General features: G+C 50.8%; 1 protein-coding gene across 1 annotated transcript in view; it reads left to right on the top strand.

Moving 5' to 3' along the window:
- The first annotated feature begins 635 nt into the window (after nt 1–635).
- FAM117A (family with sequence similarity 117 member A) overlaps nt 636–27,747 on the top strand; it is a 49,379-nt gene continuing 22,267 nt past the window's right edge. Inside the window, exon 1 of the mRNA XM_062175517.1 lies at nt 636–831. Coding sequence (XP_062031501.1) covers nt 636–831 — 196 coding nt within the window. The remainder of the gene's footprint in view (nt 832–27,747) is intronic.

The following is a 27,747-nucleotide window of genomic DNA, read 5'->3' as shown; positions in this document are numbered from 1 at the left end:
TTGCATGCAAATTATATGCAAACTTTGCAATAATTTGTAGACTTAGTTTTGGAGCTTGCTATTAGCACTGAGATCCAATGAGGATTTAAAACTAATGTTTTTTGAAATTATTGATTTTTTTTCCTGTGTTGCCGGGACTCAACTGCATAAAGTTTGATACTCCTCCCTAGCCTCTACCCCATAATCACTTATTTCACTAGTGTTTGACTACAATCTACACATGGTCTCGTCCTCAACTTAGCTTGACGTCACGTGACATCACATTTGCATACTACCTGGGACTGGGTGTGACGCTCCTCCTTTCTGTGTCTTCTCATTGGCGGCGCTAGAGAACCAGCCCTCTTCCGGCCGGACCAATCAACGGCCTCTCGGATGGAGACAAGCAGACGGGGGTGGGGCGGGGGTGGGGTCTTGACTTGGATCGCTAGGCACAGCGACCAATCATCCTTGGGAAAGGGGGAGAGCAAGCCTTGAATTGGTTGGGGGGGGTGTCCTGGGGTTCCATAGGCCAATGAGAGTTCTGAGCTGAGGGGGCCGGTCTCCGCCCCGTAGGGCAGATAAGCAGCGGTCGCGGGGGTTGGGGGGCTGTGTGGGACTCGCTGTAGGACCGAGGCGGGCGGGCGGCCGGGAGGGCGATGGCGGGGGCCGCAGCGGGCGGCAGAGGCGGAGGTGCCTGGGGGTCCGGGCGCGGAGGTGCCGGGGGGCTCCGGCGGGGTTGCTCTCCTCCAGTCCCCGCTGGCTCCCCCCGGGCTGGGCTGCAGCCGCTCAGGGCCACGGTCCCCTTCCAGCTGCAGCAGCCGCACCAGCGCCGGGACGGGGGTGGCCGCGCAGGTGAGCCGGGCCTGGAGCGGGTGCTGGGGGAGGAGCCGTTGGGGGAGGGGGGGCGCGTGCAGAGGGGGAGGGGTGCGGCGAGAAGTGTGAGTGGGGAAGTGGACGGGGGCAAGAGAAAAGAAAGGGGAGCGCGTGAGAGCGAGGAGCCGAGAACGTGGAGTGAGTGACCGCCGGGACAGAGGGTACAGCGAGTCGGGGTCCGGAGGTGAGGGTAGGGCCCTCGTAGGAGGAGGCTGGCTTTGGGGGCGTAACCGAAAAGTGGGTAGAGGTATCGTATGGGGTGAGTGGAAGCTGCAGGGGGTGGGAGCGAGGCGTGAAGAGGAGCGGCGCGTGGTGGGGGCGCCCTGTGCCGAGGGCTGGTCCTGGGAGCGCGCAGCCGGTGGGCGCTGGACGCCCGCACGGGGAGGGGGAGGGGCACGGAGCGGAGCCCGGCGGAGCCATGTGTTACTTCTCCAGCTGGAGTTTGGCCCCAGCATCTCTCTGCACGGCGCTGGAGTTCCTTTCTCCGCCACTTCACGTGCGCTTCCCCTTAGCTACCTCCTGGAGCCGGTCTCATCGCAGCCGGTCGGAATAAGTTAGTTTAACGGCTTTTCCTGCGGTGCAAACTCTCAGCTCCCGATTCCCTACATTCCTCTCGGTGTGGCCCAGAAGTTGCACGTTCCCAGCTCATTGACCTGCTTAATATGGCTGTCTCATTCCAGCCATCGCCTGAGTCTCTGTGTGTATAGGAGCTGGGCAGTTTGCCCCCTGCCTTTTCCTCCTCCCCTCATCAAGGCTGTTTTGTCCTGGGCATTGCCAGCCAACGTGGCAGTGGGGTGAGGGCTTGAATCAAGTACGCTGTGGCAAATACCCCACTTTCTGAACAGCAGCTTGATGTGGTGGGTGTGGGGAAGCGGGGGAGGAGCACTCCTAGCCTTGCTTTCACACCCAGAGCTGTGATGGTTCCCACAAAAGCAGGCACTTAGGAACGGGAAAAAGGAACCTACTTGCATGAGGAGGTTGGCAATAAGTTGAAAGTGAGGCTTGCATTTGATTCACACCAGATGTGAAAAGATCATTGCACACTTCCAAAGCCTGAGTCTGTACCAAATGTACAGAAGTCGTAGTCCCTGCCATCTTAATGGTTAGTGACAGTCTCTGAACCAGAGTCGCTTGAGCTCTTGGTGATGGCTAAGCTTAGCTGCTGCACAGCCCTCTCCTGTAAGTATAGTTGCTGTAGTGCCTTGCTAGGTGGGAGTGGGATTAAGCAGGTCTCAGAGTTAGCAAACCCCCAATCCTGCCCAGACCTCACAGCAGCATCACATCCTGGAACACAGAAACTTGGTCAAATCTGGGAACAAGTGGTGACCAAGTAGTAGAAGCATGTATAGAATCCAGTGGTGTAGAGCAAGGCAGTGCCCAGGCAGACTTGGGCCCATCATAGGCTGTAGAGCAAACCACGAGACTGTACACCTGTCGATTTTGTTTGGGCTTCCTTAAAACCCAGGAAAGTCAGTGGAACCACAAACATCAGAACCTTAGTTATTTTTGGTAGACACCAACAGAATGCCTGCCTGTGCAGTAGCTGGAAATCGATTAGCGATCCTCTTTCAATAGCAGTTATTTTGTGTCTCCTGCAAAGCCAATACATGTTCAAATGCTAGTGGATGCTGTGGAAGGAGGAAGAATGTAGATTTGGAAGCTGGGTTTTTTACATGGCCTATTCCTTTTGTAGAGCCAGAGGAGGCTAGAGCTGGGCATGGCTTGTCAGGTGATTTAGGGCGGGGATGGTGAACTCTGGCTTATGGATTGGGTTGATCCATGATTTCTCCAACTGTTAATATGCATTTATCTGAGGATTTTAAATAAGGCAGGAGAGAGAAAAATAGAAGAGTAGCCTGCACCTGTGGACTTCTTTGTGACCAGAAATTAGGGAAATGTACCTGGCCTTTGGTCTGGGGGTGGGGAGGACACATCTGGTCTTGGATTGAGATCGTCTCCATTCCTTGGCCTTGAGAAGCTGCAGGGGTGGTTTCCTCTAGGCCAGTGGGGTGTATGGGGTAGAGGGAAACCCCTTGTAGTTGCACACCCATAAGAGACTGACATCAAGATAAAGAATGCATGGGTTTTGAGCCCAGGTTCTGTTATTTACCAACTGTGTGGCTTGGAGAATGTTGCTTAGATCTGTGCCTCAGTTTCCTCCTCTTAGGTAATATCTACATCCTAAAAATCAAAGGAGTTAATCCATAGAAAGTGGGTAGAGCAGTGCCTGGCACGTAGGAGGTGCTATAAACAGTGTTTGCTTTTGCTTGTGTTGCTGTTACTCCCTCCCCTGAGCCGAGGTGAGAGCACTGTTGGCCAGGACCCACTGCCTTTTCAGGCTTCAAAGAGCAAACCCAGATTGGTCTGAAACCAGTACTGCAGGTTTCAGAATTTCAGGGCCTCCTCTTGCATTTTTATTCCCTCATCTTTTAAAATGAGCTTTCTAAACAGTTCTCTGCAGCCCAACTGTTTAAGAAGGCTTGTGAGCTGGAACGGGGTTTCAGGAACAAGTGTGTGTCGTCACCATTTCTGTTTCCCATCTCAAAGTGACGTGACCTCAGGGCTGTGTGGTTGTGTCCCTTCTGCACACCTGCTGTGCTCTTGACAAGCTACGTTAGACCTTGTAAAGAGGACTCTGGTGTAAAGAGTGGGGTTGACCTTCTGTGATCATTAATCTGTAAGGGATGTCCTCATAAAATGAGCAGTGGCTTCATTTTTATGAGCCTGCGCTAGGACTAAGGAAGGCTGGAGAGTGGGGAGAACAATGCAGGCCAACTCCAAGAAAGCGGAGAGCAACCAGTGGGTGGTAGAAACCCAGGATAAACTTCTTGTGGCGGTTCCCCCTTAAATTAAATTCTCTTTGTGTCTTAGGTCAATTAGAGGCTGCTAACTTTTATGTTCTTCCAGGACCACTGATGATGGAGCAAGCAGGACTCAGAGGTGAATTATTGTGGGGTCCCTATCCCGTCTAGTGCCTCTGTTTCTGCGTCCCTAGAATGAAGATTGTGTTTAATCAAGCTCTGCAGAGGTCACTCCTCCAGTGGACCAGCTCTGCTGGAGCCTGCCAGCTGCTGCCTCAGAGCCTCCTTACCCACCAGAATCTTGTTAAATGAGATTTAGCAATTGTGGCCTGCAGGCCATACCTGGCCATCTGTCTGTTCCTGTAAATAACTTCTAAAAAATGTTTATTTTCATCTACTTGAAAGAGTGGCAGAGGGAGAGAGAGATCTTCCATCCGCTGATTTACTCCCCAGATGCCTGCAATGGCCAGGGCTGGGCCAGGCTGAAGCCAAGAGCCATGAAGTCTATCTCAGTTTTCCAGGTGGGTGGCAGGGCCCCAAGCACTCGAGCCATCATCAGCTGCCTCCCAGGGTTCAGTAGCAGAAAGCTGGATGAGAAGTGGAGCAGCTGGGACTGGAAATCCGCACTGTGGTATGAGGTGTGGGCATCCCAAGTGGTCACTTAACTTGCTGTACCACAGCGCCTGACCCTGTAAATAAAGTTTTATTGGAACACAGCCACACTCCTTTGTTTAGATATTATCCATGGCTGTGGCAGAGCTGAGTAGTCGTGGTAGAGATGGCATGGCCCACACCAGATGCCTCTTTCCAGGAAAGTTTGCCCACTCTTGTCTTAAACATCGCACCTGTCCACTATTGCTAAACAAAGATCATCAGTTCAACTGTTTGTGACGTACACCTCCGCAGAAAATCAAGAGAGTAAAGGAAACTGACGAGCTCGAATCCCCCCTCTTACTTAAGGGGAAAAGGAAGGGAGCCATCTGCTTCCAGTCAGCTTCCTGATCTTTGTGGGAGATCAGCACGTGTGAATCCAGACTGCCCACGTGACCTTTGTCGGGTGAACTGTGTTCAGTAGACATCAGCTAATTTGAATTTACGTGAAAGCTTAACTGTTAGGCAAATTTGCTCCCCCTCCCCTTGTATCCCTCCTCTCTCCCAGCCTAACTACCCACAACTGCAGTCAGCGCATGTTAAACTCAGATGGAAATTTCTTGAGGCTTATCTCCTGTTTGAAATGGTCCCATCACCTTTCTTTTTTCTGAACAGATCATTGGGAGCTGGCAGTAGTCGCAGTTGCTCTAACACACTGGCTTCCTCACAGGGCCAGAGGAAGGGTGGCTTGTCCAAGTGGCGGTTAGGTTCCCAGGATGGCTGGTTCATGAGTATAAAGTAGCATTGTTATTAGCAGTGCTATTGGTAATTATTAAACTCCTGTCCTTCAGCGCTTTGAAGCCTAGTCCTGGCGGCATGGGCGTTCAGATCCGTATGGAATCGCGTGAAGGAAGCTGGAGACCCTGAGAAAGCCCTCGTCAAGCTGGCCCTTCTGGCCTCTGGGGCCAGCAACAGCCTGGACATGAGACCAGACACACCTTGCCGTGCCAAGGAGCCATCTTGCTACACTGAGGCAAGGGGGTGTGGTTAAAATCCTTTTAAGAGCCCCAGTTCTCCTAAACCCATGATTGAGGCGCCTGTCTGGGAAGCGTTAGAGCACCAGGCACTTTCTAGGCCAGCACCACTAACTGTTGCTCTTGCCAGCTTTGCCAGTACTAGGCACGCGGTCAGCAAAACGCCCTGCTGGAACATCCGACTCTTAACTGCTACCGTCAGTGATGACGTCCTGGACGTTGGGGGCTGTGTTGTCTACCTGCCTGTGTGTGGCTCCCAGCGGAGTGTACAGCTGTGTGTTCTTCAGTGTTTCGGATAGCAGAGGGTTAGACTTGTGTGGTATGGGGAGTTCCTCACTTAAAGAATGTAGACTAAGAGATATTAGACCGCTTGAGGTCAGTGAGGAGGGGGTGAGAGCAGCAGTGGGGCGTGCTGGTACGAGGACGTTGTTCTCTCTAATTCCAGATGTAAATCAGCCTCCAGAAAATTGGAGGCAGGATTGCAAAACTTTTATAGTGATGGTGTTAATTTGAGCGTTGCCAAAGTGGTTGATGTGGCCTTTCCAAGCCAGAAGAACACTAGCTCTGCATTTGTGCTGAGTGCAGTTTACGTGGAGTTCTGTGATGGGCACCAGGGCCATACGCCTTGACCTCAGTGAGGCTCTTAGAAATGGAGCCACCGCCTCCTGATCCTTCCAGGTCCCCCGTAGAGGTGTTCTCTAGGGAGTGACGTAGTCTAGGGGCAGGTCTGGTTTTAGAGTTCTCGGTGACATTATCACCTATGTCAGATGCGATTTGACCCTAGCTCAGGAGTGCTCCGTGGGAGCCCTCGGAAGGGGCTGAATGGGAAAACTTCGTGTTTCCATCCCAGTAGATGGATGCCCACCAGCAAGTAAATTTCATGACAGTGGATTTTGTCCCTCGCCCGTGTAGAGGAGGGAACGGAGAAGCACAAATGCCGACAAGGGACGGGTGGGAAATGTGGTCACCGCCCCTCCTCCTTGCCTGGGATGAATCTTCACAGAGGATTCCATTATTTGGTTTGCAGGGTATGAATTAACCAAACATTAGCCAAATCTATTCACACTGTTAGGTCCGAAACAAATCCTGATCTCAGAGAGGAAAGAGTTTTGGATGATATTTGAAGTTTATAAATTATCTGTGCTCCAGTTCCTCTCCAGTCGCGTGGAGCTTGTGAAGGGGCTGTTGTTCCTGGGAACAGCTGTCTGGTGGAAGATTCTGGGACAGCTGGCTGCTGACACTCAGGCCTCTAGCTCATGGTCCCCACTGAACCTCCTGGTTTTGAAAACTCTTCCTGGAACCCGGCTTTCCCCTCGGGGTTGCTACAAAGCTGAATGCTCAGCTTTGGAATCTTTTAAATGCTTATCCTCAGGCCCCAATAAGCCTCAATTGACTTTAACTGTGTGGGAGCGACACAGCCAATCAAGGGTGGTTTTAATGAACTTAAAAGAATGCTATCAAAGTATTTCATAACAGGAAAACTCCAAGTCCAGCCCTGAGGGACCTGGAACTGCAGTATGGGCCGTGTACAGCCGCTTACCCTGCCCTGCTCAGGCCCCGAGGCCTGTGGCCGTGCTCACAAGCCCCAGACAGCTGACACTGGCATGGACGGAGTGCCCTGGACACAGCCCGGCCTACACGTTAGCAGTTTCCTCTTCCAGCTGCACAGTAAACAGGGTGGAGGTTGGGGGAGGCCTGGGAAGATTCCGATTGCTCTGAAGCAGCCGGGCTGTGGTCAGAAGTTGGGGAGTTGTCTCTCAGAAGCTGTCTGGAATGGGACTTCTTAGAGAATGGGAAAGCAAAGTTCTAAGTTCGGGGTGCCTGTTCTCTGACCCTGAGCTCCCTATCCTGGATACGGCGGTTGACTTTTTAATTTTTAAAAAATATTTATTATTTATTTGAAAAGTAGAGTTACAGAGTGAGAGGTATTTCCCATCTGCTGGTTCACTCCCCAAAATGGCTGCAATTGCTAAGTTGAGCTGATCTGAAACCAGGAGCCAGGAGCTTCCTCCGGGTCTCCCACATGCATGCAGGGGCCCACGTACATGAGCCATCTTTCGCTGCCTTCTCAGGCAGGGAGCTGGATCAGAAGTGGAGCAGCCAGGACTTGAACAGGCACCCTTATGGGATGCCTGTGCTGCAGGCAGCAACTTTACCCCCTATGCCACAGCACTGACCCTGTGGTTGACTTTTTCAGGGGAAAAAGTTGTTAGGGCCAACCAAGTCTACCTCCACCTCTGCCATTTGAATCCTTTGTCTTCTGATCCTAAATGAAGATATGCAGGATAGCATTGAGATACTACCTCCTTGTGGACCAAAGATAGGACTAAACATACACCTCTAAGAGCAGGTGGCTATCATCTGCACATGAGTAAAATATAATTTCAAGGGGCCGGTGCTGTGGTATAGTGGGTAAAGCCACCACCTGCAGTGTCTGCATCCTGCATGGGTGCTGGTTTGGGTCATGACTGCTCCACTTCCCATCCAGCTCCCTGCTGTGGCCTGGGAAAGCAGTGGAAGATGGCTCAAGTCCTTGGGCCCCTGCACCTGCTTGGGAGACCTGGAAGAAGCTCCAGGCTTTTGGCTTCAGATTGGCCCAGCTCCAACTGTTGTGGCCATTTGGGGAGTGAACCAGCAAATGGATGACCTCTCTCTCTGCCTCTGTCTCTCTATAACTCTGCCTTTCAAATAAATAAATAAATCTCCATTTAAAAAAAAGTTGGAGGAGGCATAGCATGCAGGAATATTCAGTGTTTGATGTGGTTAATTAGAGAGCTACTGGGATGTTTACAGTAGGCTTTTTTTTTTTGTTTTTTAAATTGGCCAATATATTGTTCTCCCTCAGATTAAGTTTTTTCTTTCCCTTCCCTTTCAAAATTGACATTGTAGCCTTGTCTGGTCAGCTGTGTTCCTTAATTTCATCAAACCTCTTCAGTTCCTTTTGCCCTATCCTGGAAATTGTGTGCCTGCCCTTTTAAGAGGTAAGCACCTCATGTTTCAAGTTCAAGTGCAATGGAACTCACCCTGCAGCTTGAACAGATTTGAGTGTTTTTGCAGAGGGAGGGCCAAGGCAGACGGGAGTGTCATGCTCAATAAATACTTGTTGGATTGAGTTGCTGGAAAGGCAGTGGGGTGGGGAGAGTGAGCCACGCCTCCCCCAGGCTCACTGGTAATGGTCTTTCCCGCTGCTGGTCTCACACACTGTCCCCCTCTGTAATACTTCTCTTAAGCCACTTGCAAGGCAAACCCCCCAAAGTGTTAATGTTCCCTCTTTAAATCACTGGTCTGCTATTCATCCTGGTCATTTGGCTTGAAGCCCAGCTGGTGGCAAAGACGTGGCATTTCCATGGATGTCATTGCTAGGCCTGTAGGTTCTCTTCCTAACACACTTAAAGCCAGAGAGTGAGCTTGGACAGCCACCAGTTTGATCCATGGAAACAGCCAGTGTGTAGGATTTTGTTACGATTTTGTTAAAAAGGCAGACTACCTGGCTTTTTTTTTTTTTTTTTTAAATTAATTAATTTGAAAGGTAGAGTGGGGGGTGGAGGGGAGAAAGCGCGAGCAAGAGCTATCTCCCAGCCAAAATCTACTGGTTTACTCTCTAAATGGTTGCAAAAGCCAAGACTGGGCCAGGTTGAAGCCAGGATCTAGAAATTTCCCACGTGGGTGGCCGGGGCCCAAGTAATGGGGCCATCATCCACTGCCTTCCTAGTAACATCAGCAGGAAGCTGGATCAGAAGTGGAGCAGCCGGGATGTGAACTGGCACTCTTGTAAAGGGTGCTGGCATCATAAGAGGTGGTTTAACCCACTGTGTCATGACAACGTTCTTGACTTTATGTGTAGAAGTAGATAGGGGTGAGAAGCCAAGGAGACTGTGGTGAATACTAGATGTCTTTTTATTCCAGATAAATTTGTACCAACTTCCTAGTAGTGCTATACTGCGGTGCGAGGAAAAGCAGGAGACTCTGAATCAGAGGCCAGTGTTGTAGAGCAGCGAGTTCAGCTGCTGCTTGCAACATCACTGGCATTCCACGTGGGAGTGCTGGTTCCAGTTCTGGCTGCTCCACTTCAGTCCAGCTCCCTGGGAAGGCAGCGGGTGATGGCCTGAGTACTTGGGCCCCTGCCACCCATGTGGATGACCAAGGCTTCTAGTTTCAGCCTGGCCCACACTGGCTGTTGCAGCCATTTAGGGAGTAAACCAGAGGACAGAAGATCAATCTCTCTCTCTTTCTCTTGCGGCCATTTAGGGAGTAAACCAGAGGACAGAAAATACATCTCTCTCTCTGTCACTCTGCTTTGCAAATAAATAAATCTCTAAAAATCAATCTTAGGGCTAGCCCTGTGGCATAGCATGAATGCCAGCATCCCCTTTGGGTGCTGGTTTGCGTCCCTGGTGCTCTGATCCTGGTCCAGCTTCTCTGCTAATGCCCCTGGGGAAGCAGTGGAAGGTAGCCCAAGTGCTTGGGCCTCTGCACCCACACAGAAGACCCAGAACAAGCTCCTGGCTCCTGACTTCCGTCTGGCTCATCTCCGGCCATTTGAGGAATGAACCAGTGGATGGAAAACCTCTCTCTTTCTCTCCTCTCTCTGTAACTCTGCCTTTCAACTAAAATGAATCTTTTTAAGAAAAAAAAATCAGTTTGTACCACTGACTTTCCCAGGCCAGGAACCAGAACTGTCTGTTGGCCCTAGGGCAACATCGGAGAGGTGTGATCAGATTGAGAGCCTTCTCTCCCAAGCCAGGTTTCATCCGGCCACCCAGGTACTGCGATCTCTCCGGCACTACCAAGTGGGGTGTGCAGAAAGAGGTGTTCATTATATTTCCCAAGCCCTGGGCACTCACACCGTCATCCATATCTCCTGACTAAGGTTGTATTCTGCAGTGGCTTATTATAAACCCACCGGCTGGGGCGTTACAGAGTGAAATGTTGTTAAGCCAAGAGGCAGCTTTTTGTTTCTCTGTCTGAAGATTTATTTCATTCATTTGAAAGGCACAGTTACACAGAAAGGGAGAAGGAGAGATCTTCATCTGCTGGTTCAAATCCCAAATGGCTACAACGGCCAGGGCCAGCAGCTTCTTCCGGGTCTCCCATGTGGGTTCAGGGTCCCAAGCACTTGGGCCATCTTCCGCTGCATTCTCAGGTGCATTAGCTGGGAGCTGGATTGGAAATGTGAGCAGCTGGGACTTGAACTGGCATCCTTATGGGATGCCAGCTTTACAGGCAGCAGCATTACCTGCTACGCCACAATGTTGGCCCCAAGAGGCAGCTTTTTTTTTTTTTTTAGGATATATTTATATATTTGAAAGAGTTACACAGAGATAGAAGGAGATGCAAAGAGAGAGGAAGAGAGAGAGGTCTTCCATCCGCTGGTTCACACCCCAATTGGCCGCAATGGCCAGAACTGCACCAATCCAAAGACAGGATCCAGGAGCTTCTTCTGGGTCTCCCACGCAGGTGCAGGGGCCCAAGCACTTGGGCCATCTTTTACTGCTTTCCCAGGCCATAGCAGAGAGCTGGATCGGAAGTGGAGCAGCCGGGACTTGAAACAGCGCCCATATGAGATGCCAGCACCTAAAGGCGGCAGTCTTACCCACTATGCCACGGCACTGGCCCCAGGTTTTTTTTTTTTTTTTTTTCTTCCTTGTCTCTCCTACCCCCTTGTCTCCTACCCCCATCTCTCCTCCTCGCTACCCTCCCTGCTCCCTTCCATTTGGAAGTCTTCTGTGCACACAGCTTAGAGAGAACCTGGGCTGATAACACGAGCACTCCCTGCTCCACAGCTGTGGGCTGGCAGAAAACCTGCCACAGAGCCCCTGTTTGGGGATTGTCTCTTTAACTCGTGCCCATCAGATATGCCATACGGGCTGGGGGTGGGGCGGGGGTAGGGGAGGAGAGCATTTGGCATGATAGAGGGGATGCATCCAGAGGGCTTTTACAACATTGCAGTCTGGATTTAGAGACTTGTGGGGCAGGAGGCTGGGTGAGCCTCCTCCCTGGGGGACCTTAGTGCTGAGAGCAGCACCTGCACTTCTCATTGGAACTAATCCTGGGTGGTTCTGAGCTCACAGAAGGAGGCTGCAACAGCTGTGCCCACAGAGTCTGTGAACCCTAACTCAGGAAGGTCCCTGGATTCACCTGTGTTCTTTGGGGAGATGAGAATATAGATACCTTCCTTCTGACAGTATACCCACTTGTTTAATCCTTCAGTTCTTGTGGTGGGTACTCTCAAGTTTTCTCTTGTCCTCATGATTGGCTGGGGCAGGGGGCACTTCCTTTTTTTTTTGCAGATAAGGAAACTGAGGCCCAGAACAAAGTAATTTGCCAAGACTATCTGGCTAATATGGCGCTTTCACTTTATTAAGCAAAGCGTTCTTCTCATACATGGATGGAAAATCTGTTTTGAATTTATTTTGAATGATTTATTTATTCATTGGGGCCGGCACTGTGGCATAGCGGGTAGGGCCGGTGCCTGCAGTGCCAGCATCCCATAGGGGCGCTGGTTCGAGTCCGGGCTGCTCTACCTCCAATCCAGCTCTCTGCTGTGACCTGGGAAAGCAGTAGAAAATGGCCCAAGTCCTTGGGCCCCTGCGCCTCAGTGGGAGACCCGGAGGACGCTCCTGGCTTCAGATTGGCCCAGCTCTGGCTGTTGAGGCCAACTGGGGAGTAAACCAGCAGATGGAAGACCTCTCTCTCTGTCTCTTTCTCTCACTCTCTGCCTTTCCTTTTGCCTCTGTGTAACTCTTTTAAATAAATAAATAATTTTTTCCAAAAAAGATTTATTTATTCATTTGAAAGGCATAGTGACAGAGAGGGAGAGATTGACCTTCTATCCACTGGTTCACTCCTGAAATGCCCACAATAGCCAGGTCGGGCCAGGTTGAAGCCAGGAAGTACATAAGGATCTCCTGCATAGGTGGCAGAAATCCAAATACTTAGCCATTATTCACTTCCTTCCAAGGCACATTAGCAAGAAGCTAGATTGGAAGCAACAAGCAGCCAGGACTACAACCAGGTATTCTGATAGGGCATACAGCATCCCATTAATTGGTCCCCTCCCCGACTTAATGCCCCTCCAGCACACCCCCAGCCTTTGCTCCCCCTTCTGTTTGTAGATTTGTATTCCAGGAACAAAGATGCATTTATTAAACTGACTCACAGAGACTTAGAAAATGGGCTGCAGAGTCTGCTTGTTGCTGGAGCACCTGGAGTGACCGTTCATGCCACAGGCACTCACTTGCTGAAGACAATTAGATGATGGTTACTCTGTTATTACATGTGTGATGTGGTGCTAGTGTTTGAAATATGCAATCTCCATATTCAGTGAGTAGCTAACCAGGAGCAGACAGGGCACAGGCGGCCGACTTGTGTTCCTGCCTTTTGGGGTCATGGTTAAAGAGACTTGCTAGGATGAAGCTTACAGGAAAGGGTGTCGCCTTATGTGTGACTTTGTGAAACCGTAGAAGTACCTGGGAGTAAATGTGGGTGGCACATTCCTGGGGCAGGCCGTAGGTACAAGTGGCATTGTGCCACAATAACAACTTACTCCTCCGTGTTGGGGAGCCCCTGGTGCACACCCCTGCTTCTGATGGGAAGGAAGCCTGGGGCCACATGATCTGCTTGAGCAGGTCTCCCTCTCTAGCTTTGGGGTAACTGGGGGCAGAGTCATTATGATAGACAGAAGTGCCCAGTAAGGGGGCTCGCAGGGACAAATTCCAAAAGAAAGCTCCATCCAGGGGCTTGGCATTATGGAGAATTTCCTGGCCTGCTTCTCAGAGGTTATCCAACCCTCCTGGGAGGCTTACGAGGAGCTCTTTCCTGCAAACCAGATTTCCTATAGAATTCTTTAATGTTCTACTAGCCTTAACTTACATTGAGTCCCTCTGTCTTAGGTAAACTTTGCAGCTTCTTAAGTACAATCCCATTACAACAAGCACTGCAGAAACACTTATGTAGAACAAAGCTGTTTCCATTGCTTTGTGGTATTTGTGTGTGTGTGTGTGTGTGTGTGGTTAAAAAAAAAAAAAGTAACAGTCTTATGTAACAGGTACTTTTTCTGGTCCCTGTCCATGTAATAGTTCATCTCTACAGCAAAACACTTAAGTGCTTGCCATTTGCATTGTGGGTGGGGAGCGGGGAGTCGAGCTGTGGAACCGTTGCTCAGCCGCAGCCTCCCCTTGCTTTCTCCTGGCCTCCAGCCTCCCACCCTCTGATAGCGCCTTGTTCTTGTCAAACAGAACACCACACAGAAACCCAGTGAAGGACAGTGTAGGGGTACATGAGGAAGTTCAGGTAAAACAGATTTCACTTTTTAAAAAATATTCATTTTGTAAGTCAGAGTTACAGAGAGAGGGAGAGACAGATCTTCTATCCACTGGTTTACTCCCCAAGATGGCCACAATGCCCGGAGCTTCTTCCAGGTCTCGCGTGTGAGTGGCAGGAGCCAAAACACTTGGGCCATCTTCCACTGCTTTTCCCAGACCATTAGCAGGGAGCTGGATCAGAAGTGGAGTAGCTGGGACATGAATCGGCTCCCATATGGGATGCTGATGCCGCAGGCGGTGGCTTAACCTATGCCACAACGCTGACCCCAACAGATTTCAAAGATCTATTTTGGTGGGAAAAATATTTTGAAATCTATGAGTAGTTTTTCATAATACTTATTTGGCACAAACTTCTGGAAGACCCCTTGGGGGTATATATGTGTGTGTGTGTGTGTGTTTGATGTCTTGAGTGGGAACCTGCTGGTTTCATTGTGTGCAAGAGTGCGTTTAAGAAGTGCCAAATGAGGCAATGCTAGGAGGGAAATCGAAGGAAGGCTGTGTGGGTGATCTGGGTACTGTTGTTCTTGCATCTACAAAATTGAAATGATTCCCAAATAAATTGTTCAGGAAGGAATATGCGCTTGACTAGTTTGTACCAGAAATCCTTTAGAGTGTTAGTTTTCTTCTACACCTTATAACATCTCATTTTCCCCATTCAACAGACGGAACAGTTGACACTCAGAGAAGTTAGGTGACTCGTCTGAGTTGAGGTAGTGCACTGGGGCAGAGGCAGGATTTGGGCCAGGTACCGACGATTGTAGTAGGCCACCTCTCAGGAGACCGCAGCTTGTCCTCACCGCAGGAGCCAGATGAGGTTGGCACGAGATGCTGAGAGTGGCTTGGGTGCCTGCTGCCGTGTGTCCGAGCCTCGCCCATGCCCCACTCTGACCCAGCAGTGGAGTCGGCGGGGCTGCGGGAGTCTGCAGCAGCGCTGAGCACGTTCAGGACGGCCAGGTACCGTCCAGGGACCTCTGCCTCCTTCCTCTAAGAAGCACTCTGCTCGTCACACAACTCTTCACGAGACTGCATGGAGCCGTGGACTAATCCTCCTTCATGTTTGTACGGTAGAGGGCTGAGGGGGAGAAGTGGACTTGGCAGGGTCACGAGCCTAGGCCAGCCAGCCAGCTCTCCTCTGCTGTGTTCAGGTTAGTTGCTGGTGCCTGTGCCTTGCAAGTTCACGGGTGTTCCCACATGCCACCGAGAGAGGATCAGGAGCTAAAACCTCAGGTACAAAGGGATGGCTGGCTTTCAGTCAGTGAAACCTTCCCCAGCCACTGGGCCCAGAGAGGGCTGGCTCTGGCGATCCCTGCTGGGCAGGGGGTCGGGCTCAGCGGGCATGCGTGTCCTGGCCCCTCTCCTCTTGCACCAAACCACGTGTTCTGCATCTGTCTCTGTCCCCTGAAGGCCTTCAAATAATTCTTGTCATTTTTGCCTCCTGAGGTGTCCCCACTAGCTGCCAGAGTTGGGATAAGTGAGTCTGACTCTGCCTCTTAACAGAAAAGCAGTTTTCTGAAAATCTTTCATCCTCTATGGGAAACATCTTCCTGCAGCTACTGTGGACTTAATCCTGACTGTGGTTAAGGTGTCTTTGGAGGATTTTTTCCCATGGGCCCAGCCAGTTATAGGAAATAAATTCGTGAGTATTCACTGCGCTATTACCCCAGCTTGTATGTTAATGACGGTTTGTCCTTCGGCAGTTATCAAGTTCTGTAGGGGCCGGGGCTTAAGGCAGCAGTTATGACACTAGTGGGGAGACCCCCAACCCATATCAGAGAGCCTGGGTTTGAGTGCCAGCTCTGCCTCAGATTCGTGCTTCCTGCCAGTGCACAGCCTGGGAGGAAGCAGGTGGTGGCTTAAGCAGTTAGGTCCTTGCCACCCTTGTGGGAAACCCACATTGAGTTCTGGGCTCATGGCTTTGGTCCAGCGCATCCCCAGTTACTGTGGGCACCTGAGTGGTGAACTAGGCAATGGGGGAATCTCTCTCTCTGCCTCTATGCCTTTCAAAAAAAAAGAGGAGGAAGTGGAAAAGGGTATAGACTATCCCTACCATTCCCGGATACCCTCTGTGTATAGTCTCTCTCTGTCCTCCACTGTTCTGGGTCAGTCCTCCCCCAAGGTAAGTGAGGGGTAGGTGGCAGCCAGAATCGGGGCATCATGCCAGAGGATGTAGAAACGAGGCTTCCTGTGGGTTGTCTGAAGCCTGGTGCTGCAGCTGCTGTGCAAACAGCAGCGCTGTCTGTCTGGGCAGGGCTGTGACACTGGGTTTTACCTCCAGTTCATGAAGGCTTGGATGGAACCTATTGGTAATTAACATCCCGAACCATCTTCCTGGGTCACTAGCTCCTCCTCTTGGTTCTGGAAGATAAGCCTTTTTTAAACCTGATTTTTGTAAAAGAACGTGACAGTCCTGTTCAGCAGCTCCTGATTTCGGAGCAGAGCCAGAGCCTCCAGTGCTGTGTGTTACCAGGCCCTGCTCTGCCTCTCGAAGCCCATGGGAGAGGTGATGTGATGGGCAGCTTCCTGTTAGGAAGCCCTCTGTGGTCTTGGACCCCTATTGAAGGTAGGACTCACCTTCCCAGGGTGATAGCCTCAGGGCGGTTACCGGAGGGGCTGGCTCACCTTGCATTATAGACTGTTTACCTTTGAGTCTCCCTAAAGAAGTCTGAACAGCTGGCAAGATAGGGCTCCGGAGCAGGGGCCGCTCTGGAATGTGGCCCAGCACACTTCGGGGTTTTTCCACAGCTAGGGCACGGCATAGGGAATTTGCCACTACTGGGGATCAGTCCCAGAATGTCAGAGCCCAGTGAGGCAGTCACGGGGTGGGATGGTGTCTTAGCTGTCACTTGGAGCTGGGGAGTGAGCTGGAGTGAGGAGTTGGAGGTAACCAGAGAAGGCTTCCTGCACATGGGACAGGTGGTTCACACGGGCTCTCCGGGTGTGAGGCAGGAGAGTAACCATGACAGTGTTGTGTTAGACTCTGAAGGTGAGAAGATTCGGTGCCTGGGACCCATCCTGGCCCCAAGGAAGCCAAGTTGGTGATTGTGCCTTGTACATGCCCTCTCCTCCCAGCCTGTAGCCCAGAGCACAGTGACTCAGTCAGGGTTAAAAGGAGAGACAGATAATGGGAGAGGCCAACCTGGTGAGGTGTAGCAAGTGAGCGGACCTGCCTTCTGGGCCTGAGGCCTGCTCAGTGCTCATGCGGGGCTTGCCGGTCACGTGACCACACCTCGTGCCTGTGGCTAGCCACAGGTAAATTGAGCACTATTTATATTCTCCTGCTTGGGGAAGGGATGGGCAGAGATCATCTGGGAGACCGTCACACAGCTGTCTGGTGAGGCCCGCGAGGCAGCTCGTCCTGACTTTGTACCTCTCTTTTCTCCCTAACTTGCTCCACAGACTTGCTCTGCCTCTGAGATCTCAGTTGCGCTTAATTGGTCAGAAGCCATCTCTTACTTACCCTTTAGCACCTGGGGATTTCTGGAACTGGCGGAGGCCTGGACTCGCCTGAGGCAACCTGCTACCTTCAGGAGGTAGCTGTGGAGATCCCCAGGTACGGGGGCAAACTCTAAACTCCCCTCATTGAGTTCTGATCAGCAGCTTCTTTCCTTTATCCATCTAGACTCTCCTACACTTTTTTTTTTTTTTTTTTTCTGAGAAAGAATGGACTCACATCCACTGGTTCACTCCCCAGGTGCCCACAACAGCCAGGGCTGCTGCGCTGGGCTGAAGCTGGGACACCCAGTGCAGGTCTTCCACTTGGGTGGCAGGAGCCTAACCACTTAGCCATCACTGCTGCCTTCTGGGGTCTGCACTGGCAAGAAACTGGAGTCCGCAGCCAGAGCCTGGCATCAAGCCAAGTACGCCGAGGTGTGACATGGCAGCTTACTGCTAGGCTGAGCTCCTGCCCTAGACTCCACTATTGTAACTAAAACCTTTTTTAGTATCCTTCATTTTTGCACCCACCCAGAAGACTATTGGTAAGTTTTTTTTTTTTTTTTTTAAAGATTTATTTATTTGAAAGTCAGACTTACACCAAGAAAGGAGAGGTAGAGAGAGAAGAGAGGTCTTCCATCCACTGGTTTACTCCCCAAATGACCGCAACTGCTGGAGCTGTGCTGATTCAAAGCCAGAAGCCAAGAGCTTCTTCCAGGTCTCCCATGTGGGTGCAGGGGCTTAAGGACTTGGGCCATCTTCTACTGTTTTCCCAGACCATAGCAGAGAGCTGGATCTGAAGTGGAGCAGCTGGGACTCGAACCGGCGCCCATATGGGATGCCGGTACTGAGGGCAGCGGCTTTACCGGCTATGCCACAGCGCCAGCCCTATTGATAAGTTTTAATTCATTTCATCTGCACTCTGGGCTCTAGCCACCATGCCTGTAGCCATTTTTACTACTCTTCCCTGGAATCTCACTGCCTTCTACATTTGCCTAAAGAGCAGTATTCGTAATGATAAGTGGATGCCCAGGAGCCACATGGCTGGATATATCTGAAGTTATAGCCAAATCATATTTGAAGGGCAGAGTTAACAGAGGAGAGACAAAGAGATGTGTTCCTTCAGCAGGTGGACTCCCCAAATGACCACAGTGGTGGGGGCTGGGCCAGGCTGAAGCCAGAAGCTTGGAATTCTGTTCAGGTCTCCCACATGGGTGGCAGGGGCCTAAGTACTTGGGCCACCTCTCGCTGCCTTCCCAAGCACATTAGCTTTATTCTGGCTTGCATTGACTTACATCTTCTTCACAACATGCATTCCTTGCCTCATTCATGGTTTCATTTCTTCTTGTCCACCTTCTCTTTCCCCGAGTTAGAAGTCCACAGCAGTGACCCAATTGAATTTGGCTACAACCTGCCAAGACTTCAATGCTAAAGGAGTTAGGTCTTGCTGTGGAATAAACTGAATTCCCAAATTAAGTCCGTTTTTTTCCCTTTGCAACTTTATTTTGGAAAATTGTCAAATCTACAAAAAAGTTGTACACACAGTGCATACCCATTTATGCTTCGCCTAGATTCATTAGTAACTTTTTGCCCCAATCACCTCTCTTCTCTCCTATGTGTCTAGATAGATCTATATATGTGCTTTTTTTGGGTGAACATTTGAAAGTAAGTTGTAAATAATTGTGACACTTCACATTTTGTATCAGTGGCATCTCTTGAGAGTAAGGACATTCTTCTACATAGCAATAATATCATCGTTATGTCTAAGGAAACTAACTACAATTTCATATGGTCTAGAAGCTAGTCCATTTTCAGATTTCCCCTTTGATGGCCCCTTTGTTTTAGATATAAGACTCAATCAAAGTTCTCATCCAGTCATTCAGTTACATCTTTTAGTTTTTTTATTATTTTATTTTTTATTTTTTGACACACAGAGTTAGAGAGAGAGAGAAAGGTCTTCCTTCCATTGGTTCACCCCCCAAATGGTCACTAAGGCCAGCGCGCTGCACTGATCCGAAGCCAGGAGCCAGGTGCTTCCTCCTGGTCTCCCATGCGGGTGCAGGGCCCAAGCACTTGGGCCATCCTCCACTGCCCTCCCAGCCCCAGCAGAGAGCTGGCCTGGAAGAGGGGCAACCGGGACTAGAACCTGGGGTACCGGCGCCGCAGGCGGAGGATTAGCCTAGTGAACCGTAGCACCAGCCTACATCTTTTAGTTTTAAACGCCTAATTTTTAATTCTTTTCATTTTATTTGAAAGGCAGAGAGATCGAGACAGAGATCTTCTTCCCTCTGCTAATTCACTCTCCAAATGCCCAAATAGCTAGGTGAAGCCAAGAGTCAGAAACTGCACCTGGGTCTCCAGCTTGGGGAGCAGAGACTCAGCTACTTGAGCCCTCACCTGCTGCCTACTGAGCTGTGTATCAGCAGGAAGCTGAAATCAGAAGCAGAGCCAGAACTTCAACCCAGGCACTCCAATACGGGTTGCAGGTGTCCCAAGGGGCATCTTATTTTATTTGACAGGTAGAGTTATAGACAGAAAGGTCTTTCTTCCGTTGGTTCACCCCCAAAATGGCCACTACAGCCGGCGCTGTGCCGATCCGAAGCCAGGAGCCAGGTGATTCTTCCTGGTCTCCCATGCAGGTGCAGGGGCCCAAGCACTTGGGCCATCCTCCACTGCCCTCCCAGGCCACAGCAGAGAGCTGGACTGGAAGAGGAGCAACCAGGACTAGAACCCAACGCCCATATGGGATGCTGGTGCCGCAGGTGGAGGATTAACCAAGTGAGCCATGGCGCCCTCAAGGGCATCTTACATACTGCGTCAGATGCCCACCCCCTGTTATGTCTTTTAAAAAGCTTCTCGATCTGTAAGCACTACCCACCCTGTTTTTCTTGTTCATTTGTGTTTTTTATGATTGAGGTTTTGAAAAGTGAGCTTCAGTGGTAGTATTGCTGTCCCATTGTGGGATTTTTCTGCTTCCTTATGGTGGCATTTAACTTGTTCCTTTATCCCCTTTTTTTCCTGTAAGTGGGAAGTTAGGTCTGGAATATGATTAGATTCAGATAAAACTTTTCTTGATTTTTATTTTTTTATTTTTTTTTATTTTTATTTTATTTATTTATTTTTTTTTTGACAGGCAGAGTGGACAGTGAGAGAGAGAGAGAGACAGAGAGAAAGGTCTTCCCCTTGCCGTTGGTTCACCCTCCAATGGCCGCCGCGGTAGCGCGCTGCGGCCGGCGCACCGCGCTGTTCCGATGGCAGGAGCCAGGTGCTTCTCCTGGTCTCCCATGGGGTGCAGAGCCCAAACACTTGGGCCATCCTCCACTGCACTCCCTGGCCACAGCAGAGAGCCGGCCCGGAAGAGGGGCAACCGGGACAGGACCGGTGCCCCGACCGGGACTAGAACCCGGTGTGCCGGCGCCGCAAGGCGGAGGATTAGCCTGTTGAGCCACGGCGCCGGCCCTTTTCTTGATTTTTAAAGGTTTATTTATTTATTTATTTGAAAGGCAGAGAGATACATGGAGAAGGAGAGAGACAGATCTTCCATCTGCTGGTTCATTCCCTAAGTGGTTGCCACAACCGGGTCTGGGCCAGGCTGAAGCCAGGAACCAGTAGCTCCTTCCAGGTCTCTCAGACACCTGGGACATCTGCTGCTGCTTTTCACATGCCATTAGTAGGGAGCTGGATCCTAAGTGGAGCAGCCAGGATTTGAACCAGTGCCCATTTGGGATGCCGGCGCCTCAGGTGGAGGCCTAACCTTTTATGCCACAGTGCTGGCCCCTAAAACTTTTCTGACAAGAACATTTCATGAATAAAGCTGTGTGCTTCATAATAGATTGCTTTAGGAGGCATATAATGCCAGAATGCCCGTTACGAGTGATGCTAAATTTGGTCACATGATAATGGTAGCTGTCAGATTTCCCCCTCTAAAGACATTATTCTCTTAATTAGTGGTTTATAGAGTAAAACTTCAGCATGAAGTGTGACCTTTGGCCACAAATTGTGGCATCTACTGAAGACATTTCTTATTTGAGATTTTACTGTGGGAGTTAACACTGATTGGCATAAGTTTTGACAATTGTACAATTCAAAAGAATAACAAAATTTTTTCTTCTGATTATTGAAATCTTTGAGAGTATGGCAAAAAAAAATGGGACCATCAAAATCTGTCAAAGTTTGTGTGACTTGGGCTGATATTGAGTGTTAGTTGCTTAAATGTATATCAGTGTCTGGCAATTAAGGCAGGCAGGGAGGGGGTGGGCTGAATGGATTAAAAATAAATCATGGTTTATTCACAAGGCAGGTGATTATTTAAAAGTTATTGCAATGTTATTTTTTTTTTTCTTTTTAAAGATTCATTTATTTGAAAGGCAGAGTATCAGTGTGACAGATATCTTCCATCTGCTGGTTCATTCCCTAAATTGTTGCAACAGCCAGGTCTGGGCCAGACCAAAGCCAGGAGCAAGGAACTCCACCCAGGTCTCCCAAGTGGGTAGCAGGAGCCCAAGTACAGGGACCATCTTGTACTGTCTCCCCGGTACAGCAGCAGGGAGCTGAGCTGGAAGCGGAGCAGCCAGGACTCAAACCAGCACTCTGATAGGGGATGCTGGCATCACAAGCAGCAGCCTAACCTGCTGGGCCACAACACCAGCCCCTGCAATCTTACTTCCATTTCCCTGTTTACTCACTTTCTCCCTTCCTCGCCAGAAAAGGGATCCCTCATTTTTTTTTTTAATGGAGATTTATTTATTTATTTATTTGAAAGGCAGAATTACAGAGACAGGAGAGACAGAGAGAAAGGTTTTCCATCTGCTGGTTCACTCCCCAAATGGCCCCTATGGCCGGAGCTGGGCCAATCCAAAGCCAGGAGCCTGGAGCTTCTTCTGGGTCTCCCATGTGGGTGCAGGGGCCCAAGGACTTGGACTGTCTTCTGCTTTCCCAGGCCATAGCAGAGAGCTGGGGGATCCCTCATTTTTTTACTGTTCTCTCCTCCTGTGGCCCACCCAACATATCTAAAGAGGAACCCGGTGTTTCCAAGACCTGTCCTGATCCCTGCCAGGGGAAGGGAACTTAGAACTCTTCCAACCCATGGGATCTGTGTTTAAATGAAGGCAGCCAGGAAATTGCGATGCAGCTGTCTGAGAAGAAAACCGTAAGGGTGGGAAATGTGCTTTGTTTGGGGAATAAAAGGGCTCACTTTATTCTTTAACCTTGAAGGAGCGAGTCAGTTTCACATTTCTAGCTGGAGGCGTGTCACGGGCCCTCTCATCTGTAACACCTTGGGGGTTAGGGGTGCGCATATTCAGCACCGAAATCAGAGCACAGGTCTTGTTTTAAGAAAGTATTGATTGATTGATTGGAAGGCACAGTGACAAAGAGATCTTCCATCTGCTGGTTCATTCCTCAAATGGCACAACAACCAGATCTGGGCTAGGCTGAAACCAGAAGCCAGGAATTCAGTCCACGTCTCCCACATGGATGACAGGAGCCCAAGCAGTTGGACCATCTTCCATTGCTTTCCCAGGCACATTAGCAGGGAGCTTGATTGGAAGCCATGCAGCCAGGACTCAAGTCAGCACTGCAATATTGCCGGGATGCCAGTGTCACAGGCTGGGGCTTCACCCTCTGTGCCACCACACTGGCCCCAGGGCACAGCTTGAATCACAGATGTCCTCTTGCAAGAGAGATGAAGCTCCTCAATCTCGGGTTCTTTCACCTCACTTATCTTAAAAGACTATGTGAAGTGTCATGATGTCTTTTATGCTTGATAGCAATCAGAGTGCTGAGAAGTGAAGATGCGAGGGTTTATGCCTGCCCTGTGAGCTTCTGGGCCGTCCAGAAGTCCATCACTCCCAAATAGGAGGGGATTCCCCCCCCCCCCCCCGGGGAGGGAGTTAGGCTCTGCACTACTATTCTTGCAAAGGCCACATGGATCCCCAAGAAAGCCTGCTCCAATGAGTGTTTTTTTTTTTTTTTTTTTGCTTTAAGAATGTTGGAATCCCACAGAACTCCTCTTCAGAGAATTAAGATAAAAGGTGAAAAGTTCACACCACTTCCTTTTCTTCTAACTGCAGCTTCTTGAGAATTAAGCAAACGCCAAAGTGACTGCTGTGGCCTCCTCGTCCCCACAGAAGGGCACCCCGGGCTGCCCCCGGGCTGCGTGCCGATGCGCAGTGCGTTCCTGATTGTCCCCACGATGGCGTCTTCAGAAGGCTTCTCTTGGCCCGGCTCTCCAGCTGCCTGCAGACGCGGCCGGGACACATAGCCAGCAGTGCTGCTTTCGCTCTCGCCGCGCTGTCCTCTCAGTCAGTCAGTAATGGAGAGCCGGGCTGAGGAGCCTGTCCTGTGTTTACGAATACCATTGCCGCTTATTCCTCTGGGTAATAGCTTCCTTAGTGGGAGAGACACGCTGCTGCTCTCTCCTTTCTCTTAGATCTAGTTTTGTATTCCCTGTGCAGCTTGCACTTTGCTGTTACTTGGTGTTGGAAGAAGCGTTTGAAGCTCCAGGTTTAATTTTCCCGGCTGGGATAGATGGGGTCTCCTTGGGCTTTCCAAGGAGGGCTCCTAACTCTTGTACAGTCATATCGGCGATTTCAGTTTCACCACAGCTTCCCTCCAAAACCCACACAGCGCTGACTTGAGCAGCTGAGCTGCGCTGGCCGCGTGGAGCTCAGAAGACAGCTCGCACTCCTTCATCCCGGCACCCGTACCAAAATAGAAAAGCAATCCCTGCGAAGCTGCGGGAGGAGCTGCCCTGCTCTCTGCAGATCTGCTGGCGGAGTGTTTAGAATTCAGAATCCCTGTTTCACTTTGTTCTTCTCCAGAGTAACCTCTCCCTCTGACAAAAGTGCTGTACCACAGCTAGGGGACAGGGCAGGGCCCCTCGTGCTCTCAGCGCCCGGCCGCACTGCCCTGTCTCAGCCTCTTGGGCTGCCCTGCTTTTCTTTCCTTAAATGAAGGTCATTAACAACAGGTTGTACAAAGAAAAAGGAGGGTGGTGGTGGACGGGTGTTTGGCACAGCGGTTAAGACCTTGCTTGGAGTGCCTGCATCCCATATCAGAGTGCCTAGTTCAAGTTCTAGCTCCTCTACTTTCGATCCAGCTTCCTGCTACTGCACACCCTTGGATGCAACATAACTGGGTCCCTGCCACCCTTATAGGAGACCTGAGTTGAGTTCCAGGCTCCTGGCTTTGGCCTGGCCTAGCCCTGACTGTTGTAAACATTTGGGGAGTGAACCAGCACCTGGAAGATTTCTGTCTTACTTTTTCTGTCTCTTGTCTCTGTCTCTCTGTCTTTCAAGTACAGTGAAAATAAGTGAACATTTAAAAAATACATTGTAGAAAATTATGTATAATATGACCTAATTTCCTTCAAAATACCTTTGCATACATCTCTATGCACAGAGAACCAGGATGGATATGATATGAGTGGGGAACATGTTTTTATTTTTCGCTCATTTGCGTTTTCATATTTCCTCTAACGTGTAACCTCTGTTGTAAGAGTTATTTTTCTCTTGAAGAGGGGAGGTAGGAAGCACTAATAGTGCTTCAGAGCGTGACGACATGAGAAAATGACTCAGAACTTGTTTGCTGAAGCAGCTAGTTGTTGAGTTAGTGCCATGTGCAGGCTCTCATTGGCTGTCACTCTCATCTTGCCTCCGTGGTCCGTGGGTGTTTTGGGGTGACTAGGCCTTGTGCTAATCGAGGAGTAGAGTAGCCTTGTCTTTATTTCCCAGGCTTCTCTCCTCAACTGCCCCAAAGATAATGAAATGAGGGGAATGGTCCTCCCCTTAACCCTTGACCAGCCCATTGGTTAGGGCTGTCTTCCCCTGTGAGTTTCCTTTTTTTTTTTTTTTTTATTTTAAAGATTTATTTTATTTATTTGAAAGGCAGAGTTATGGGATGTTGGGGGAAAGAGAGAGACATCTTCCATCCTTTGGTTCACCCCCCAAATGGCTGAAACAGCCAGGTCTGGGCCAGGCCGAAGCCAGGAGCCGGGAGTATCCCCTGGGTCTCCCGGGGAGGTGCAGAGGCCCAAGGACTTGGGCCATCCTCCACTGCTTTCCGAGGTACATTAGCAGGGAGCTGGATTAGAAGTAGAGCAGCCAGGACTCGAACCGCCACCCATCTGGGATGCTGGCATTGCAGGGGCAGCTTATCCTGCTACACACAGCACTGGCCCCTCCTTGTGAGTTTCTAAGCCCTCACTTTACCACTGCACCGTCTATCTGGTCTTGCTGAGAAGAGCAGCCATAAGCACCTTCTGGCATCTTCTGCCTTTTTCCTTCCCCTGGTCCCCTTCCTTCCCTTCTCAGAGCTGTAGCTGCTCATTCAGGTTCCTGTGGGGAGTGTGCTGGTGTGGGATACTGGGGGTAGCAGAGACAGGCCAGGCTGATGGTCCTCTGAAGAGGTGTTGGCTGGGTGAGGGTGGTAGTCCCTACAGCTTGTGCCTGGGGGCCTGGCCCCTGCGGGTCGATTACATCGGCCCTCTGCACGGGAACCTCGTTGGCAGCTGCTTATCTTACTGCGGGTTTCTCCCAGGGCTGGCTTGCAGCGGGCACTCAGGGTCTGCGTGCGGGAGGAGTCAGGCTGCATCCACTCTTAGTTCAGTGGGTTGTGTGCTGTTTGTGTGCTCACTGACTTGGTGACTTCCCCCAATGGGCAGACACCTGACCACTGGCCCTCCCCAAAGCCATACAAGTGTAGTGTTTGGGGGGCAGGGCCAAGTGGCTCTGGAAGATAGCACCTAAGGCCTCTTATCACCGGTGTGCGCTGTTTTGTTTTGTTTTTTCCATTTGCCGTTGCCCAAGAACCAAAGCATCCGCCAGCGCTCAGCCGCACGGTGAAGTGGCCTGGCCTGGTGCCAGGGTGCCTCGCCAGGTGGTTGGGCTGTGGAGGCTGCTGCATGTGCTGGGCAGATAATGCCCCACGGTGCTGTAAACAGGACACCCCACCCTCCCGCAGCCACCCAGCTGCCGCCTCTGCGGCCTGCTGCTTTGTCACGGCCTGTCACGATGGAGGTTTCTCTCGGCTGACAGAGGAGATGATTGTCTGATTTCCCTTCCCCTGTTTCCCAAATCTGAGAGGGGTACTTTCCAGAAATGAAACCAGTTCATCTTCTGGCCGTTGTGACTTCTCAGTGCTACTTCTCCTTTGATCATCATCGCATGAGTGTTGGCCAGGACCCAGTGCCCACATCTTCCTGATGTGCCCATGGCACCTATCTCAGCCACACCTCGCTCGTCACTGTCACCCGACGATGGTGTCACTGGGCAGCCGAGCTTGAGAGCATACCTCCGACTGCCGATGCAGGTTTACCTCCCCTGGGCACCCCTCGGTCCAGGGGCTCCATGACCGGGATTGACTGTCACTGGTGAAAGGAAGGGCTTGCAGAGTAAGGAGCAGGAGAACACAGGCACGGAGGCTGGAACTCGCTCAGCACGTCTTTTCTGGGGAGCCTCCTCTTGTCGCCCCGTCTTCAGCCCTAAAGAACAGTAGTTGGTTTGCCATCCTCTCTATCGGAGGCCTGAAAGCAGATCCGCATGTCTTCCGTCCCCCTCAGCATCCCCTGAAGTAACTTAGGTGGGCATCGTGCCCCCGTTTGCCAGGAGAGCAGACCCAGTGAGGCTGGTGGTGCTGCCTGCTGTGGAACCACGGTGAGGGCAGCGCTGTGTCCTACCTGCCCTGTGCACACCTCAGCCCCTGCCAGATACCAAGAGGCCACACTGTGCCAGCCTGCAGCCCCTCGGTGTCTGCTTTTGACTTTGGTCTGAGTTGTTTCGTATTTGGGGGGGAAATGGATCCCTCAATTTAGGCCATAATCAGGTTTGGTGCTCACCAAACCATCTGGGAGATGCTTATGAAGTGAGTGGGATAAGTGGTAGACTTTTGTTTCTATAGAAATCTAATTTTTTTTTTTAAAGTTTTCCCCTCCCTTATTTCCTAGACACGGGGGAAACATGACATTTTAATCTCCCCAAAGAGGCTGCGACATGCCAAGAATTTGCAGAGTTGGGGTGGGGGTGGGGGGGCAATGGGGCCTTGCTGAGGGTTCTAAGTCAGAGGTAATTCTGTCATCTTGTGGCTGGCTGGGAGCTAGGAGGTGGCCACTGTGGAAACGAGGCTGAAGCCCAGCCATCTTCTCATCCGAGGAGAAGGAACTGGCAAATCTGGCCCACGGTCGGCCTTGGATGCTCCACCGACCTTGCAGGACTGCAGGCGCGGAGGGAGGCAGAGGCCGCCCCTTCCGGCCTGGGGTCACTTACTTGGCCTCCCCTGGCTCCTTTCCCTCCTGCCCTCCTCTTCAAATTCTTTCCTGCATTAGTTTTTGTATAGGGAGGAGCAAGAGGGGACCCACGCAGTCTACAGAATCTTTTGTGGGTAACTGGGTAGAGGGGGCCAGAAAGAATGTAGAATTTAACAAAATAAGTAGGTGGGTGGAGTCTGCCGTGACTGCCTTACCCCTGGGAGCAGAGTACCACCTTTTGTTGCCCTTGAGACTGGATACTTCATGCCGAACTCCTCAAATAGGATGGGAGGTGAGGGCGCTGAGTGTGGATGTGAACTGGGCGTGGTTCCCCTTGTCCCCAGGCAGTAGGGGAATCTTTGACCTTGGCTTTCAGAGACTTCCTGGGAGACAGAAGTGCAGGGCCTTGGGGATGCCAGGGTCAGGCCTGCCGTTTCCGGGTGTCTAGGCAGGTGTTCCTGATGCCAGGG

The sequence above is a fragment of the Lepus europaeus genome, chromosome 18 (genome assembly GCF_033115175.1).
Source record: "Lepus europaeus isolate LE1 chromosome 18, mLepTim1.pri, whole genome shotgun sequence".
Classification (NCBI taxonomy): domain Eukaryota; kingdom Metazoa; phylum Chordata; class Mammalia; order Lagomorpha; family Leporidae; genus Lepus; species Lepus europaeus.
Note: the sequence above shows the minus strand (reverse complement) of the source record. Positions and strands in the feature narration are given on the sequence as shown.